The sequence below is a fragment of the Macaca nemestrina genome, chromosome 15 (genome assembly GCF_043159975.1).
Source record: "Macaca nemestrina isolate mMacNem1 chromosome 15, mMacNem.hap1, whole genome shotgun sequence".
Classification (NCBI taxonomy): Eukaryota; Metazoa; Chordata; class Mammalia; order Primates; family Cercopithecidae; genus Macaca; species Macaca nemestrina.
The window spans coordinates 69259795-69278613 of record NC_092139.1 but is presented as its reverse complement, the minus strand read 5'-3'; the positions used below and the strand labels follow the sequence as shown (position 1 = coordinate 69278613).

The window sequence follows — 18819 nt, the reverse complement described above, 5'->3', positions numbered from 1 at the left end:
ACCTTTTATTTGTATATCAACGACTCTAAGAAATGATGATATAAGGTTAAGAGCGTTGATGTCAAGATACAAATTGGTTTGAAGTTAGAGATGATAAATCACTTTGTTTCATTGAACCTTCCCTTGATTACGTTAGAGAGCCTCTCTGGTACACTCCCAGTTGAATCTTAAGCATGATGCGTCTGGGTAGTACATGGTTCTTCCTCAGAAAGTGGTTGTTCCATAATGTGATTCTTTTTACCCTTTTTCTACTTCTTAGTCGAAAGGAGGTTTTAAATAAAGAACTGAAGGAATGGAAAGAGTAAGCTAGGAGGATATCTGGGGAAAAAGCATTCCAGACACAGGGAACTGCCAAGTACAGAGGTGTGCTTGCAGTCTTTAAGCACTAGGGGTAGATAAGGGATGGCAAGAAGTTCAGTGTGGCTAAAGCAGAGCAAGGGAGATAATTAGGAGGAAATTTGACACATACTCAGAGTGAAATGGGAGGCAATCAGAAGGGCTGGGGCACAGGACTGACACAATTTGACTTATATTTTAGGTACATCCACTGAGTTAAGAATTGATGAAAAGGGAAGTTTTTAAAAGCCAGGACTATCAATTACCAGTCTATGACACTCATGTAGACTGCACATGAGGGTGGCTCAGATGTAGAAGATATGACTGGCTTCTGGACATACCTTCAGGTAGACCTGACAAGATTTACTGAGAGAATAGATGTAAGGTGTCAGAGACGGAGAGAGAGATGAATCAAGAATGACAATGAGATTTTTGGCAGAGCAACTGGAAGGGTTGCCCTTAACCAAAGTAGGAAAGAATACATGAGGGGTAGATTTCAGGAAGGCCATCAGTAGCCCAATTTTGAGTCTGACAAGTGTGTGATACCCAATAGCTAACCAAATAGAGATGTCAAGTAGGCAGGCTCATATGGAAATCTGGAATTAGGGAGAGAGATCTGAGCCAGAGACATACATTTGGAAATCACTAGCATATACACGGTAGAAAAAGTCACGAGGGGCTGGGTGCAGTGGCTCATGCCTGTCATCCCAACACCTTGTGAGGCCAAGACAGAGAGATCACCTGAGGTCAGGAGTTTGAGACCAGGCTGGACAACATGGGGAAATGCTGTCTCTACTAAAAATGCAAAAATTAGCCGAGCATGGTGGCACGAACCTGTAATGCCAGCTACTCAGGAGGCTGAGGCAGGAGAATCACTTGAACCCAGGAGGTGGAGGTTGCAGTGAGCCGAGATCACACCACTGAACTCCAGCCTGGGTGACAGAGTGAAACTCTGTCTCAAAAAAAGAAAAAGTCACGAGAGAGAAGATTGAGGACTGAGCCCTGGGAAAAAACAATGTCCAAATGGAGAAAGATGAGAAGGAGCAAGTAAAAGAGGCCATGATGAATGGATTAGAAAGGCAGGAGGAAAAGCTTGAGGGAGTGAGGTCCTGAAAGCCAAGTTGAAGATGCTGTTAGAGAGGAGATGTCCTCCACTGGCTCAAATTCTGCTAACAGATTAAATAAAATGTGTAAGAAAAATGCCTAGATTTATTACAGAAAAAAATTAGTGATAATCTTGAGGAAAAACAATGTTGGAGGAGTACTGAAACTGAAGACTTACTGGTGTGAGATCAAGAGTGAATGAAAAGCAAATTGAGTTCGTGAGTGTAGACAGTTCTGTTAAGGACATCAAACTTAGAATTCATGGCTGAGAATGTTGTAATTTTCTTCCACAGTCATGGAACAGCAATAGACAATTAATATCAAATTTTATATATAACAGGTGTAGTCTTCAAATTTTACATAACAATTATATATTTTAAAGATTATAAAATTATACACATATGGCATTAAAAATGCCAGACTGAGGTGTTAAATTCTTAAAACTATAGAACTAAATGTCACCTTAAACATTTCTAGATTCCATAAGCTGAATATCACATTGTTCATGCTTATACATAAAGACCAAGAAACACTAAACGTTTCAAGGAGAGTATTTCTGGCTTGATAAAAATCAGCCAATTCTAGAACAGTTGATACTCATCAAATATACAAAGTAATTGATCACAGTAAACTACTGAGTTCTATTCATAGGAATAAAACGGCAGAAATGCAGAAAATAGTCTTATTTTATAAATGCAAATTTAAAAATTATATGAAGTCACTGTGGAAAAATGTGGTGTGGTGAATGCTGAAATATATCCTTTTCTAAAAGGAAGGATAATGTCACACATGCAGGACACTTTTATGAATAAGAGTTACTGCATTAGCAGCACCTTCCTTTTAGCACAAGGTCAGCACATTAGCACCTGTGGGCCAAATCCCACTGCCTGTTTTTGTAAGTCAAGTATCTTGGAACCCAGCCACGCTTATTCACTCTACAGTTCACAGAGTCAATTAGCTGGGTGTGATGTTGCACACCTGTGGTCCCAGCTAGCAGAGAGGCTGAGGTGGGAGGATCACTAGAGCCCAGAAAGTTGAGGCTGCAGTGAGCCGTGATCACACAACTGCACTCCAGCCTGGGCAACAGAGACCCTGTCTCAAAAATATATACATAGTCTGCAAAGCCTAAAATATTTACTAACTGGCTCTTTGCAGAAAAATCTGGCCAAATCCTGGTTTAGTAGATGAAAGATCCTTTGATACATTTTAATAAAAGTTTTACCCAATATACTGAAATGTTTATATTAAATATAGATCCCCATAGAATCCCTTGGCAATATTCAGACTGAAGATCCAATATTTCAGCACTCAGGCACTGACAACAAAAATTTAATAACTAGCAATCAAGGTACAGTGTCAATGGAGCATGTAGCTTCCATTTGCAACACAGCAGATATTACAAGAATTCTAAAAAATTTATCTTAAGATATGTTATTAAAGTAAAGGTTTTAAATACATTTTAATTGTGAAATAATCAGTATACTCTAGATCTAACCTCATTTGTAAAAAATGGTTCCATACTACATTATTTTCTGGGAATGAAAATTGAGCTATTTCCTATTGGTAAGGATTTACTTTTAATAATGATAAATTCCTACTGATAAGGATCCATCTTTTGATATAATGATGCTGTAATAAATGTTCTTATATGTAAGTATATATGTAACAAATCTATAAAAGTATCCTTAACAGACATCTATATCCTTACTATGTTATATATGTGTGTGTGAATATGCTACTCAATTAATGTTCCAAATGCATTTACCAACAGTGTATGACATGTCTTTTTCAATGAGACCATTTCCTTTGTAGCAACACAGACGGAGCTGGCGGCCACTATTCTAAGCAAACTAATGCAGAAACAGAAAATCAAATGCCACATATTCTTACTCATTAGCGAGAACTAAACAATGAGAACTCATGGACACAAAGAGGAGAATAACAGGCAAAAGGTTCTACTTGAGGGTGGAGCATGGCTGGAGAGAGACAACCAAAAAACTACCTTTTGGGTATTTTGCTTATTATGTGGCTGATGAAATAATCTGTAGCCCAAACCTCCATGATACAGTTTACCTATATAACAAACTGCACATGTACCTCTGAAGCTAAAATAAAAGTTCACTAAAACGTAAAGAAATTCCTTTCTCCTCACGTTTGCTAATACTCGTTATTTTTCAAATAAATTAATGACTGGAAAAAATGGTAACTCATTTTTTCTGATTTTCATTTTTCTGATTACCAGGCAAGGCTGAATATCCTAGGAAAAATATAAAATTTTTAATCATGAATATTAGTCCAAATTAGGATTAGTTTGACAGCATATGGCTATCTCCTATTAAATGTTGCCATAGGCTTACCTGTGATACTCTTCATTCTCAGTGTCAGGAAATTGCTGACTTTCAGGTGTTCTGCTCTTGCTTTGTGGAATTAATCCATCATCACCATTGCCCGCAGCGGCATCATTAGTCAGGTTTTCTGGTAATCCCATATTATTACTTCCGTGCTTCTTCATGTCTTCTTCAGCCTTGAATGGAAGTTTGATATTAAGGATATTAAGGATATTCACTTTATTGAATAAAAAGAACCTTTTTAATGGATTTTATCAATTGACTCAGTTTGTCATTATTGTAGTCATTAAAAATATTTCACACTTAAGTTTGATCATATATACAGAACAATTACCATCTAATTTTAAGATGTAATTATCATATCATTGTAAAGTTTGCTTCATTTCTGTTTGACTGAATAAAATAGAATTTTCCAAAATTCAAAAAAGGCCCTCCTTCATTTTGTGCTTTTATTCCCAACCACTCTTCAGAATCTTATATATGTATTTATCCCATTTGACTCGTGGGAACACACAAATAAAAAGACAAGGATGTAAAATGTGTCTTCTTCTGTCTTTACCACCTAGATCTCACATTAAGCAGTCAGATTTACAGGATGAGACACTGTGGGGCTTCAGGAATAGAAAGGAAGATTGCCCTTTTCTGCACTGAGATATTCTTCTCCCCCACTGCTTTTGATCATTCTTTTTTCATTTGGTTCCTGGGATATCAAAAACATGATGGTTCTCACTGAAACATGGGAACCAAAGTTCGCCACAACACAAGGAGCAGAGCGAAACTGCTGAGGTACAAGCGTAGATGCCCAGAAAATAAGATGCTCCCCAAATTTCACATTCGATAGCCGTACAATTTTCTAGCTGGAAGATACACAGAATAAGAAATTATCTTCTTTAGCCACATTATCTATTGATAATCAGACTAAAACCAAGAAAGATAAAATGATGGATCCAAAGCTCCTAAAGTGGCATGACCTAGCACTTTACGGCACCATTCAGGATTATTCCATAATAATGAAAGAATATCTCTGGAGTTTGTATCTCTTTAAAACTCAATCTACAGAATTCGTTCTGAGTTAAATATTAAATTTTTCACTGATGATTTATGCTACTTACATGATAGGATCATGTATGCCTACACTTACAACACTTTATTCAACAACATAATGTAAAAATCTAATTCAACAGAAACATTTGAATATAATGGTATACCTCTCTATCACAATCCTTGTTTGTTTCTGGTTCTTGAGACATTTCCTGCAAATGCAAAAATAGAAGGTTAATTTGCTTGTTGTATTTCTGTGATGTCTCCTCTTTTGGAATGCATGTTTTTAAAATAATTTTATTTTAAGTAATCAAGTATAGACAATGAAAAATTAGAAAATAATTAAAATTAAAATTTAACTGTTAAAATAAATAATTAATTAAAATTAAAAATTAACTTTTTAATCTACGTTCAGCTACTGCCACATCACTGGCTTCTGACTAACATGGGAAAAATAATTCACCTTAGCCAACGGAAGAAGAAAAACATGAACGAGCAAACTTAACTTTGTCACCATTTGTTTGGTCTCAACTTAATTGTTTATGTGTTAAATCTGCCAAAAATGCATCAGCAGATGATTTGTAGTGTTGCAATTCCTCACTTGAAAAGAGTTTACCTCACCAAACCCTAACCAGTGAGCCTCTACAGATTACTAACTGGATTTTAGGCATGTTTTCAATTATTAGAAGCTGAAATCAACACCAAAAAGAAAGAAATGCAAATTCTTAAATTTTAATTCAGATTATATGTTGTAATATGATAGTGTTATGTATCTAGTTTATCTGCTTAAGTCCAGTTCTAATATAGTCTAACATGTACTAATGACAGTGGATAAAAATTTTAATAACCTGTACTGATTTTCTGCAACTGTAGTAAGTGCGAATGTTATTGTGTTTCTGCACTAACACCAAAGGTCCCGTTCTGCAAGATATGATTCTTGTAATAGGCATTTGGGTTGCTTTTATGACCTGGTTCCCTCCCTGAAGAGAAACGCTGAGGTCAATGAGAGATCACAAGGCAGAATATATCTTTCACCTTGCTATCAGTGACTGCAATATAAAACTGCAGATTTTCAATCACTGGCCATGATTACTCTTCAACCACGAATCCAGCTCAGGGACCATCAGTTTTGCATTGTTCATAGTTCCATTGCTTAATAATATAATCCAATAATTGATGTTAGTTTCTTTATCACGTCAGGGTGTTGTAAGAATAAAAGAACAATGTTCTGGAATTTCTTTTGCCTCTATTCCAAAAGGAAAGATTACCTATAAGCTAATCAAAAAGGCAGATAAGAATATTTTAAATAAGAATATTGTAAAGTAAGAGTATTTTAAATTTTATAGTGGTTATGTTTTTTAAGTTAAGTTTCAATTGCTAACTTAGAATCTATTGATTCTTCTGTTAATGAGATTGCTGAATTTATTAAATTTTATGAATCTATTAAAAAGTTCTTAGAAAAAAGAATCTATTGACTCTCAAAACCTAGTCTGAAAGGTAATTTCATTTGGACTACCTAATATTATTAAAGCAAAGAAAACAACATTAAATCCAAAATTTAAATGTAAAATTTTCCATGCCTCTGGCTGGCTATTTTCACTGCCTTTAAGCTTTTGTGATTCTTCCTCTGATGTCAGCTTTAAGTCTTGTTCTGTTGAGAAATCCATATATTCAGTTAAAATGAACCACTTAGAACAGTTAAAAACTATTGCCTTTATAAAAATAGATTTAAGACAACATTTTATTTTATCTCATAACTTGAGTGTTTAGTGTTTCATGAAATAGTTACTTAGGAAATCATTCTCTAAGACTTCAGCAAACCACTTGGGGAGACACTTGATGAGATTCACTCACAAATTCATCCACCCAACATAAATGAACAAAACCACCAGAAACACAACTTTAAAATACAGTAGAAACATATAAGGTAACACAGTATGTTGTTCTCCACTTCCTAATCATGAAGCAGTAAATGTAATGAAAAGGAAATTTAGTTTTAAAGAGAAACAAGTTTTCCTACACTTAGCTACTCTGACTCTAAGGATAGTAACAGGCAGGGCCCAGGTAAGGTCGTGTTGACCCTGTCTGAGAAGCCAGAGCCCACAGGTATGGGTCCAGACATCCCAGAGCAAGGTTAAGAAAACAAATTCCTTTACTGTCTCCCCTTCCCCTCAGCATTTACTCATAGCTATTTGTACAAATGCATATATTTTGCAAGTTCCTCTTTTCCTTCAATGTAGTTGCAAAGTCACAAGTTATGCTGAGGTTGCAAAACTGTCACTATATGATTAACTGCCTTTGTTCTGCTTCTGTAAGCTTGCCTTTATAAGCCAGGCTCTGTCTTTGCTCAGGACTCAGCATTTGGATGCAAATCCACTGAACTGGTGTGCATCTAAATAAAATCCTCCTGTTTCACCCACTGGGTCTCTCCTGCCTCCTGTTTTCTGCAACAAGAGTACCTTATAAATGATTTCCAAAACTACTACTGACACCTTTATTAGTGCACAATGTCTTCCTAATATCTAAAATGTTTCCCTCCACTATTCTGACATATTTATTTTTCTTTTTTTCTTCCTCTTCTTCTCCTTCTTATTCTTTTTTTTTTTTTTTTTTTTTTTTTTTTTTTTTTTTTTTTTTTTTGAGCCAAGGTCTTTCTCTGTCACCGGGCTGGAGTGCAGTGGCACAATCTCAGCTCACTGCAACCTCTGACTCCCTGGTTCAAGTGATTCTCCTGTCTCAGTCTCCCAAGAAGCTGGGATTACAGGCATGCACCATCATGCCCAGCTAATTTTCATATTTTTAGTAGAGATGGCATTTCATGATTGGCCAGGATGTTCCTGATCTTTTGACCTTGTGATCCACCTCCTCCAGCCCCCCCAAAATGCTCGGATTACAGTTGTGAGACACAACAACTGACCTTATTTTCATCTTTTAAAACAATATGTGAAGTCTTCCTTGATTCTGCATGTCTTTCCCCAGATAAAAAGGTACCTCCTTCTTGAGGCTGCCTTCTGACTTCACTGATTTTTCTACTGCATCTTTACCACCTGAACTGTACATTATTCCCCCACATGTCTGTCCCCTCTGCTCCAAGACTGCAGAGAACAGTCTTGCACATCATCTTTGTAAAAACAGTCTTTATTTTACTCAGAAATTTCTTATTGAGTCCTGCTACATACATGCTAGGCATTAGGGTTTAAAAACAATGAAAATAAAGCATATCAGGGATGGCTTTTCTAGAACACACGCCCAAGCAGGACTGAAATGTTGAGGCTAGCCAGATTAAAAGCAGTAGAGGGCAGGAAAGGGTAACAGCACACAGCAGCAAGAGCAGGAGTGAGGCCTGAAAGAGTGAACGAGTGAGTAGGACATTACCAGCAGCTCAGTAATGCCAGAGAAAGGGCACACAGGGAAAAGGGCTAAAGATGGAGAGTGGGACAGAAGTCAGATTATGAAACCTGATGTGTAATTTTAAGATGCTTGGACATTAATGTTCAAGAGTGATCCCTGGTCCTATCTGCATTTAGAAAAATATCATTTTAATGCCAAAACCAATATTCCTAGTGAGCCAATAGTCATTAAGACAAGGAGACAGATAGCTCTTGTGGACACAGCTGAGATGTTACTATGTAGCAAATTCTCAATAATTCTCATGAGCACTTGGAAAGTCAATTCTATAATAAGTCAAAGAAATTATAATCAATCACTTAATATTTGGTTTGGGAAGGTGCTTTCTAAAGTTATAGTGCATACGAATATAATTCATAGTTGTGAATTCAGAGATGCGACAATAAAGCAATGAAAGGACACTGTGTTTGAGTCAGAAATCTTTAGATTTCTATCTCGTCTTCCTACCCAGTCTGTAAATTCTAAGTATAATGTTGATACTCACTCTCAAGTTTACGTTAAATACTAGCCTATAAAAAAACACTCTTTCTCTTACTTCTTTTTGTTATTTATATGTTGCTGTTTTTAAAGGAAGAACACAAAAATGCCCCACTGAAGGGATTCTGTTTGGTTGCAGGCTACAAGAGGGGAAAAACAGAAAGCATATTTTGCAGAAAATGGTATTTTAGAAATCAGAACTATGATATGAAGTCAAGCAGGGCACTCTAGGACTGAATTTGCTGTGCTTCTTTAATACACTCCTTGCTCTCTTTCTTTTCTGGCAGCCATGACTCACACAGGTCATGGAGACTATCATTCCCTAAGAGGAACACAACTCTGATAGTCATCTTTATCTATTAAGTTCACCTGTCCCAATTCTGTGTTCTGTGGATGCTGACTTTTGGTAACTGATGGTGATACACATGGACATTTTCATCAACTTTCAGATTCTTTGATCTTTGACAAGTCTTGTTACTGAGAGTCAAACTAGTAGGATGTGAGTTATAAATGCTGGTAATCCAATTACCTACTCAAAATATCCTACATGAATATTCCATTAAACATGCATAGGAAAAAAATGGTCCTTTCTGCTGACCTGCAGCTCTTTGCTCTTCTGTATTCACCAGAAAATTTCCTACTCCTTCCTCATGTCCAGGTTAAATACTAGTGTACGACCTGGAAACCTCTAAATCATCTGACATTTCTCTCGGTCCCCCAAGCCTTTCTCATTCAATTATCACTAAATCATATAGACTACACCTCTCTTCTGTCTCTGCTTTATATTCCCACTGCCACTGGGAACATAAACATTTACAAAATGGCTTCTATTTAAAAGAAAACCGTCAACTACTAATGTTAGTTCTTACATGAAAAAAATTAAGCAAAACAAATAAAAAGGCATAACACCATAAAAACAAAGGCCAACATATTAAAATGAGTAACTGAGATTCCTAACTTTATTCCACCATGGATGGGTGAAAACCTTATAATACATTGATACTAGTCCAAGGATGTGTGACGGAAACTATAGCTGACTATTGCAAAAGCTTCCTTTGTCTCCTGGTTTCTTTCCATGGTAACCTTCCACCAATCCCAGGAAACTATAGGCCACAGTCCAAATTAAATCTGCCTTATGGCTTGTAAATAAAATTTTATAGGAGCTCAGTCATGCCTGTTTGCTTACATAGAATCATGGTGGCTTTCACTCTACAACAGCAGACAACAGCAGGGGTAAGTAGCTATGACAGAGACCACATAGTCTAAAATATTTCCCGCCTGGTCCTTTACAGGAAAAGCTTGCTAACCCATTTTACACCATGACCAGAATGCCTTAATACTCAAATTTAATCTTGTGACTCCCCTGCTCCCATGTCTCCAATGAGCCCCTGCAGCAAACATTGTCGGCTCCCTACCAATACATTCCTTATTCTTTCTTGCAGAAGAAACACAAGTCTTTTGGGATGTTTATTATCCGAATCTCCCTCCTCAGCCTCAGAAAGAGAAACGTTAATTCTAAGCTAATCACATATTTGCATTCCCAGTGCCTGGTTTGGGAATGAGCAGGTAGTGTAACACAGCCAATGAAATGTTACAGGAAGCCCCTTGTGTGCTTCTAAGTTTTCTCCCTATTTAGAAAACACAGGTGAAGAAAAGAAGCCCTTGAGATGTTGTGTTGTGAGAACAAGATGTTTGGAGCTGTTGCAGATTACCCGACCATGAAAGGAGACATGAATAAAACACTGTCGACAGCACAGAAAGAGGGACAAGAGTGATCCCTAGGATATCACTGAACAAACAAAACAACTCTGGTTCCTACTGTTTTCACCACTGCTCATCAGTATTTGCAGTCCAAAGCATTCTACCTGGTAAACTTCCCATGGCCCACAGGATAAAATCTACTCATTTCTGTAGTATTAAAAAGTCTGTCATAAACTTGCCTTAGCTAAGTATTCACCTCATTCCCAACCTCTGGTATCTCACACTTTTGGTGCTAGCAAAAGTGAACTGCTCAGAAACCCTGCAAAGTTCACTCAAGCATCTGGTCTTTTGCACTTGCTGCTCTTCCTGCCAAACAGGCAATCTCCTTAGATGTTCCTTCTGGCCAACACACAATCTTGTTGCATGTTCCTTCTGTCAAACATTATTCTTCTGCTTCTTTACCTAGAAAAATTCTTCTCACTCTGCATGCTTCCCTTGAATCATACCTACTTTTTTTTTTTTTTAACCAGAACTTTCATTCTTCATCACATATGTCTGGCACACAATCAATAATAAATTATAAGCTTCCAGTGGGCATCTAGCACACAGTAAGAACTGAATAAAGGAGTAAAATAAAAAAATAATGACAATGATAATAACAAGCTCCTGTCTGTATTTTTAATTGTGTTCTGTTGTGTTCTGTTGCATTAGAAAAATGGTTAGTATCTAAAAGACATTCGATAGTTATTTGTTAAGTGAAGTGAAAACATAAATGGAAATATTTTCTTTGTAAATTCTATTGAAAAAGCACAGAAATGAAATAGAGACAGCTCTATTATGAGCACCTTAAGGATCAAAACTACATCTGCTCCACCTTTATCTCCTGCAACTTACAAAACCCAACTTACAAAAGTTCTTTGATAAATTGATGGCTAAATTGAAGGTGTCCTCATACTGTTTGGGTTATACAATGTATTAGGTGTCCACAACCAGGTAGCATACTAGCATTTTTGTTATTGTGAAACATTTTTCTAATTTTATTACAATCTCCTGAGCCTAGAGTTGAGCGATTTGTATATTTATTATGACAATCTTTTGGCAAATGGTAGCAGAGCATTTGTTCTAACAAAATTGCTGTTATCATGACAACTAACCAGCAGGTAGAAGAGCACATCTTGCTCCAACAAAGTAAATGTGTCTCTTTCCAACTTCAAATGAGGAGGAATGAAGTCAGTAATAGTGAGACCTTGTTGGGACAAGCATATGTAACATAACTTTGCTTCAGCATTCTTTTGAGATCAAAAGTTCCTTACTTTTACTTTTTTATCTATGGTAGGACCACCCAGAGCAGGGGTCCTCAACTCCCATGCTACAGACTGGTAGCAGTCCATGGATTATTATGAACCACACCACACAGGAAGAGGTGAGCAGTAAGCAAACCAGGGAAGCTTCACCTGTACTTACAGCCAACCAATAATAATGGCTCATATTATTGCCTGAACTCTGCCCCTTCCTAGATCAGTGATAGCACTAGCTACTCATTGGAGCATGAACCCTGTTGTGAACTGCCCACCCGAGGGATCTAGGTTGTGTGCTTCCTATGAGAATCTAATGCCTGATGATCTGTCACTGTCTCATGTTGCCCCCAGATGAGACCATCTAGTTGCAGAAAAACAACCTCAGAGCTTCCACAGATTCTACATGATGGTAAGTTGTATGATTATTTCATTATATATTACAATGTAATAATAATATAAATAAAGTAGCACAATAAATGTAACATGACTGAATAATCCTGAAACTATCCCCACCTTCCCCCAGCCCATAGAAAGACTGTCTTCCACAAAACCGGTCCCTGGTACCAAAAAGATCGGGGACAACTGACCTAAAGAAATTCACTATCACAAGTGTTACCTGGATTGCTGTTTTCAGAAGAGATTTTTAGCATCTGTTTTTCTTTGTAGTCAGAAAGTAATTGGCAAATTCTATGTATAAAAATGTAATAAACCAAATTACTATTTTAATACTGATGTAAAACACTTACCAAATATAAAATTCTTAGAGTATTTCAAACAATATCATAATATCAGAACTTAACAGTATTATCCCATCCACTTATGAGTACATTCTACAAACTTCTCTTGAAGCTTCTAAGAAGACAAAAATGTAGGGTGAAATGCTCATAAATTGAGAGCAGTGTGACCCAGTAAATTAGCTTGCATTAGCATGACATAATAGAAAGTGTTCCAACTCTGCTTAAGTCCTAGCTCCATAATGAACAGCTGCTATTTGTTCTTGGATGACTTGCTTATCTTCTTCAACAAAGTGAGGACTTTGCTGCCTTCTTTCACTAGGTTGTTACAAAGATTTAACAAGATAACATTTTTTAAATGCTCAGAGAAATAGTAAAGCAAAGGAATAATCTGTTCCTAAACATTATAACTAAAATTATCTTGGAATCCCAAATAAAACCCAATGCATATTTTGTTCATAGGTTCTAATATGCAAATGTTATAGTTTTCAGCAAATGTTATTAAGTCTTAATTTTGCTTCTTAGTTTTCCTGCTCCTTAGGGCTTAAAATTCTGGGCATCTCAACTACGTCTTAGTTTGTAACTAAATTTACTCATAAATATCTCATTAAAGTAGATAATGTGAGTGTCCACTATTACGGAGTTGACCAATCACACCAAGGGCAGAAAAACCAATGGATGTTAAGACCTGGCTTGGACCAGTGATCCTTCTCTACCGACTCCAACTCTGAGCCAGCAGATGTTTCTTAGGATAATAGTTGATATTGATGTTCAATTCCAGCTGACATGGAGACCAAAACTCTACCTATATGTTTTTTAGTTTCCATGAAGAAGTTGTAAGTTGACATTCTCTAATTTTTGACATACACACTAACAACATATTTTGCACCAAACACATTATTCAGCTCTGAATCACCTCATAGACCATCTTACATGACTATTTTTTTAGTGCAAATCACAATTTCAATATTTTGGTGGCACCCATTTTTTGCTTTGATTCACACTGTTTCCTTAGAGCTAGTCAGCAAATAGTCAAATGACCTTCCAGTGACTGACCAAACTATGGAATGCTTCAAAAATTTGTGCTGCTTCCTTATGCAGAAGCCATGCTAATTTTCTCTGTATTGTTCCCATTTTAGGATATGTGCTGCAGAAGCAAGCACAAAGCCCTACTTTTACACATGATTAGTGATGAGTCATGCACAGGGCTTGGTTCTGTTAAGTCCAAATAACCTACTTGAGATTCTGAGAATTCTCTTCAATGGCTCCCTGTGAGGTAGAATTTGAAAATATTTTAAAATCTTGAGTTACAGATGAAAGTAGCTTGGACGATTTTCATTATCATGTAAAACAGATCACTCAAGGGCCGACCACAACTGGGAGTCACTGCTCGGAGAAGGTTCATATGGGACTTTCTACTGCCTAAGGTTCTATAGAGAATATAAAGGTGCCTTACAGTACAGATCTGATAGCAAAGAAGAAGAAACAAACACTGATCTCTTTCTGTCACATTATTTGAACCCCTCTGACCCTTTAGAACAAGCCTAATTAATATCTGCCAGAGAAAAGACCAACAACGGCCTCAAAGGATTTTGTACCATGAAGGTCTCAGCTAATTCTTGGCTAAGATGTGGTTTCCACATTAGGTTCTGAATATGGGGGCAAGTGTCAATTTGCTCACTTTGTCTGCAGATCAAGTCAGGATACCCAGCTGCCAGAGCAGGGTGCTGGTGCTTTGGGAACAATGGCTGAGCATAGAAGCATAGATATGGGAACTTAAAGACTTGAGGGATCTGAATCAGTAAGGGCATCTTGGTGTCAAAGGTCAACCATTACCAGGCAACAGGACCAGTTTGAGTGGCAACAACGCAGCAACAGAAACAACGGAAACATCAAAATGACTGGAATGTCCTTTTTATTCTGCTCCTTTTGACTTGAAAAAAGGGACTGTCTTCCTTGGATTTAGTGAATCCCTTCAGTTATTGAGAAATTCAAGGAGTATGTAGGAAATAGTCTCCAGAAGACAGTACAAGGTTTTTTGTTAAGCTGGACATTTCAAGACCCAAATAACTAATCAGAAAAATGAAAGCTATGACACTGTTTTTTAATCCCATCCATAGGTGTTATACTTGGATGAAATGAACAATGTTGGGATCTCTAAGTATCAAGGTCTTAAAAGTCCTGAGATAAAGAATCCTGTATCCATTGGTACTTCTAAATTGTCTTGCTTTTTTTCTGATTTCTGGCTGATGCAGGGGACTAACTGACTGCCACTCTAAAACTAGCTGAACGGCACTATGACATCTCACCTGATATGTAAGATGTTCTTGTTATAATTATTTTAAACCTCAATTTAGCATTAACTCGCCTTTTAATGTAAACACTTACACATTATGATGACTAGAAACAGCATAGTCTCTGGCCGTCTGTTCAGATAGATCTTTAGAAGAGACATCAATATTTTGCTCGAGTAGAAGGCTGACTATACTTGCTGATCCACAACGTACAGCAAGTATGAGAGCATTTCTAAAATGACAGAGATAATTTCTCCCTTAGGAACTGTAATAAACTTATTTTAAAAGCTAATTTGATATACTTTATCAACTTAACATCTTGCCTGTCCATGCAGAATTAAAGATTTACATGCACTAAAACACACAAGCACTTGGGTGCTTAAGTGTTCATCTTTGTAAAATACCAACAAGGTTTAAAGGAAGGGACAACAAGGAAACCTCTTATCTCAGTGAGGTATTGGAAAGTAGAAGACATTAATTTAAAGTCTTTCAATGGGCAAGAAACAATGCTAGGGCCACTTATCTGAAGTGGACAAAGTTATAAGTGAAGATTTCCTTACAGCTTCCCTAGACTGATATGCTGTAATAGAAAATCAGCTAGAGGGTAAGATAAGTAAGAGCTCTCTGCTTGCTGAAAGCAGTAATATTAATAATAATGGTAAGAATAGTCATAACAGTTTCAGTTAATGATGCCAATAAGCATGTGCTAGGCACTGAATTAAATGCCATATATATCTTCCTTACTTATGCACAATCAATTTGAAGGATATATTCTCCTACTTTTCATATATGACAACACATTTGGTGGTAAATAAGATTCCCAAGGTCACACACTTACCAAGTAAGAAAGCTAGGGATTAAACCCAGTCTTGTGTGAATCCAAAGCCTAGCTCTTTTCTCTTTATCACCCACCTACGGCTTGCCTTCATTAAAGGAAAAGTGTATCCACTTAAAACTATCTTCACTCCCTCTCTCCATACCAATTAAAAATAAAACCATCAAAATACACTGGAAATAGAAAAGGAAAAGCTGTTGGACCCACAGTATGTGGGAATAGCAATTAATTGTCAAGTAGGGATAAGCTAACATTAATATTCTTCAAACAAGGCAACTTAAAGCAGAGTCATTGAATAGAAAAAAGGATTTTCAACTCCTATTTAGGTTTCATGCAGCATATTTAGCAGAAAAGCATATAAGACACAGAGGTTAAAAACTACTAGAAAAGGTTAAGAAGTTCAATACTGGGTCATAAAGTAAACTAAACCTAAAATTCACATTTCATAAAATTAACATGAAATCCCTTTAGCTAACATAATATCATCTAACCAAAAACACCATACAACAAATAACATCAGTCAATACAATAAGAGAAGATGAATCCTACTAAAACTGTTCTTCATGTTGCCCAGTCCAAATAATTGTTTTTCTACTTAACTGATTTGTGTTGATACTCATCACTATGTCCCAATAAGTATAATTTAATCTTACTAATTTATTATTTATGACTTGAGTGACTGCTATCAATCTCGAACAACACACAGATTAAAAGAAATAACTATACCTTCCACATCTGTCACGTGCACTTAAATTAGCTTTTTTCTTGATTAAAAATTTCACCACTTGCTGTTTTTGTCCATGTACGCCAAGCAAAAGTGGTGTGAGGCCATGCTGTAAAACAATATAAAACAAAAACAATATGTAATTCAAAAAATTATGTATTTCTCAGCTGAACTGGAAACTTTATATAAGATCCCATGGACTTACACTCATAGAAAGTAAATCAAATGTAGCTGCTTCCATCTCACTCTTCTGTGCTTTCCCACATGCTGCTGCTTCCCTTGGAAACACCCCTTCGCTGCCTGACCACATCAACTCTGATCATCTCAAAAACTCACTTTCAACATTTACTGCTTCCAAGACTCTTTGCTTCTAACCCAGCATTTGGCATGGCACTTTTGGATGATGATTTTTTTTCCATTTAAGCAAAGAGCTTCTTGAGGGCAGGGGATGTATCTTTTATCTCTATATTATCCAACCCTAAGACAAAATTCTTGTGTATAAAGCAAGAATTTGAATGTAAAATATTTCTTTAGTTTCACATGTTTTACCAAAAGTTCAAGCTCCAATGTGCAATAAAAATTGCTATTAATACTCCTACTGCCCATTTGAAGAATTTTCCCATTCATTCATTTAAAATCTATTTGTATTTACTTTTTCCAGATTGTTAACTAAATCATCAGTTCATAGGATTACTGAAATTAACAGAATTCCCGTCTGTATTCTTAATAACTCCATGGTTTTTAGTGTTTAAACCTGCCATCTTGATTATGTCAAAGCTCTGCAAACATAAGAGACATAATGGATAGTCCACAATACAGCTTCAATTGATTAAAAAAAAGGTTTAGAATTTGCTACAATTCTAATTGAGAAAACTCTGCTCTTAACAATGACTTACTGACCTAAGCACTTGAATAAGTGAACAAAGAGACACAAAATCCTGAGAGGGCCATTCTCTACTTAATGAAAGACTACTCACTGCAAATTTCTAAAGACCTTCTGAATGGCAGGGAAGAACTGAAGGTATAAAGGAAAAGGTATTATTCCGTAAGCTGATAGTGCCAATAATATTCATTTTAATGTTTCATCCACATATAAAAGTCAGACTTGGCCAGGAATGGTGGCTCACACCTGTAATCCTAGCATTTTGGGAGGCTGAGGTGGGTGATTCACTTGAGCCCAGGAGTTCAAGGTCAGCCTGAAAAACATGGCATTAACCTCGTCTCTACTAAAAAACAAACAAACAAACAAACAACAACAACAACAACAAAAAACCTGAGATTGGAGAACCACCTGAGCTTGGGGAGGTCAAGGCTGTGGTAAGCTGTGATCACACCACTGCACTACAGCCTGGGGAACAGATTGAGACCCCATCTCAAAAACCAACCAAAAAAAAGTTAGATTAATGTTATTGGAAAGGAAAGATTTAAAGGAATTAGCACATATCCAACTCCAACTCTTCTAGAAATATCTTAAGTTTCTGAGACATAAGAATTTACATATTACACTTATGTATTCATGGTTCTTAAGCAGAAGTGTATCCAGATTTTGAGAAATTTGTTGTTGTTGTTGTTGTTAGAGACAGGGTCTCATTATGTTGACCAGGCTAGACTCGAACTCCTGAGCTCAAGCAATCCTCCCACCTCAGACTCCCCAGCAGCTGGGACTACAGCCATGCAACACCATGCCTGGCTTCAAGGAAACATTTTTAAGTGTACATATGAGACTTACTCTATCAAAATCTTCAGGGGAAAGCCTAGACTTGTGGATTATTTAAAAATTTTCCTGAGGTAACTGGAATGCACAACTCTAGCTGGAAGCTAGTGCAATAGATGATTACTTCAGTCTCAGCGCTCATCCACATAACCAATTCCCTTTATCATTTGAGGATTTGGCCAAAAAGAGGAAAGAGTAGGAGAGACACTCATTTGCTGAAAATATCACATAATTTTCCCCGGTAAGAGTAGAACAAGGTCTAGTAAACTCAAAATCCAACCTGATCTTGTTCCTTATAAGCCCCTTATCACCCACCTTCCTATCAAGATATTCTAGAGTTGAAAGCAGAGTTGAGACTCCAATTGGCCATTTTTACCAGAATAGGACACTAAGTCAGTTAATTACTTGTCGTTCCCTCTGCTCAAGTGTTTCCCACTACATTACCACCTATTCACTGCCAATCTGGATCCTCAGAGGCTTCCTGAAATTGATCTCTAAGCAGTTTACAACCCACTAACTCCCTCTCCCAAACTGAAAACTGTCATTCTCTAAAATTGAAAAGAACCTTGTCTCATCATACAAAGGAAACAAATGAATGATCAACAGCAACACACACACACACGTGCAGAGACACACACACACACAGAAAACCTCTTCATGGTCTTTCCCTCCATTACCTAATTTCCAAATTGGCCTTGATATTTCTGATTGCTGTCTTTTTCCCTTTCCGCTTCTGCCTCATATGCAATCAGAAATATCTTAAGACTTGTCACTGAGAAAAAGACTTGTCACTGAGAAATCCATC

General features: G+C 36.8%; 1 protein-coding gene and 1 non-coding gene across 2 annotated transcripts in view; both read right to left on the bottom strand.

The window, feature by feature from the left end:
- The window catches only part of LOC139358635 (POTE ankyrin domain family member G-like), a 31229-nt gene that overhangs the window by 5988 nt on the left and 6422 nt on the right, over window positions 1-18819 (bottom strand). Inside the window, exons 4-9 of the mRNA XM_071079851.1 lie at window positions 16303-16409; window positions 14836-14973; window positions 12330-12400; window positions 6410-6480; window positions 4997-5041; window positions 3798-3964 (exon numbers count right to left, since the gene is read on the bottom strand). Of these exons, the coding sequence (XP_070935952.1) occupies window positions 3798-3964; window positions 4997-5041; window positions 6410-6480; window positions 12330-12400; window positions 14836-14973; window positions 16303-16409 (599 nt within the window). The remainder of the gene's footprint in view (window positions 1-3797; window positions 3965-4996; window positions 5042-6409; window positions 6481-12329; window positions 12401-14835; window positions 14974-16302; window positions 16410-18819) is intronic.
- LOC139358995 (U6 spliceosomal RNA) lies at window positions 13504-13610 on the bottom strand. The gene has a single exon (XR_011614495.1). It is a non-coding gene; the product is annotated as a U6 spliceosomal RNA (small nuclear RNA).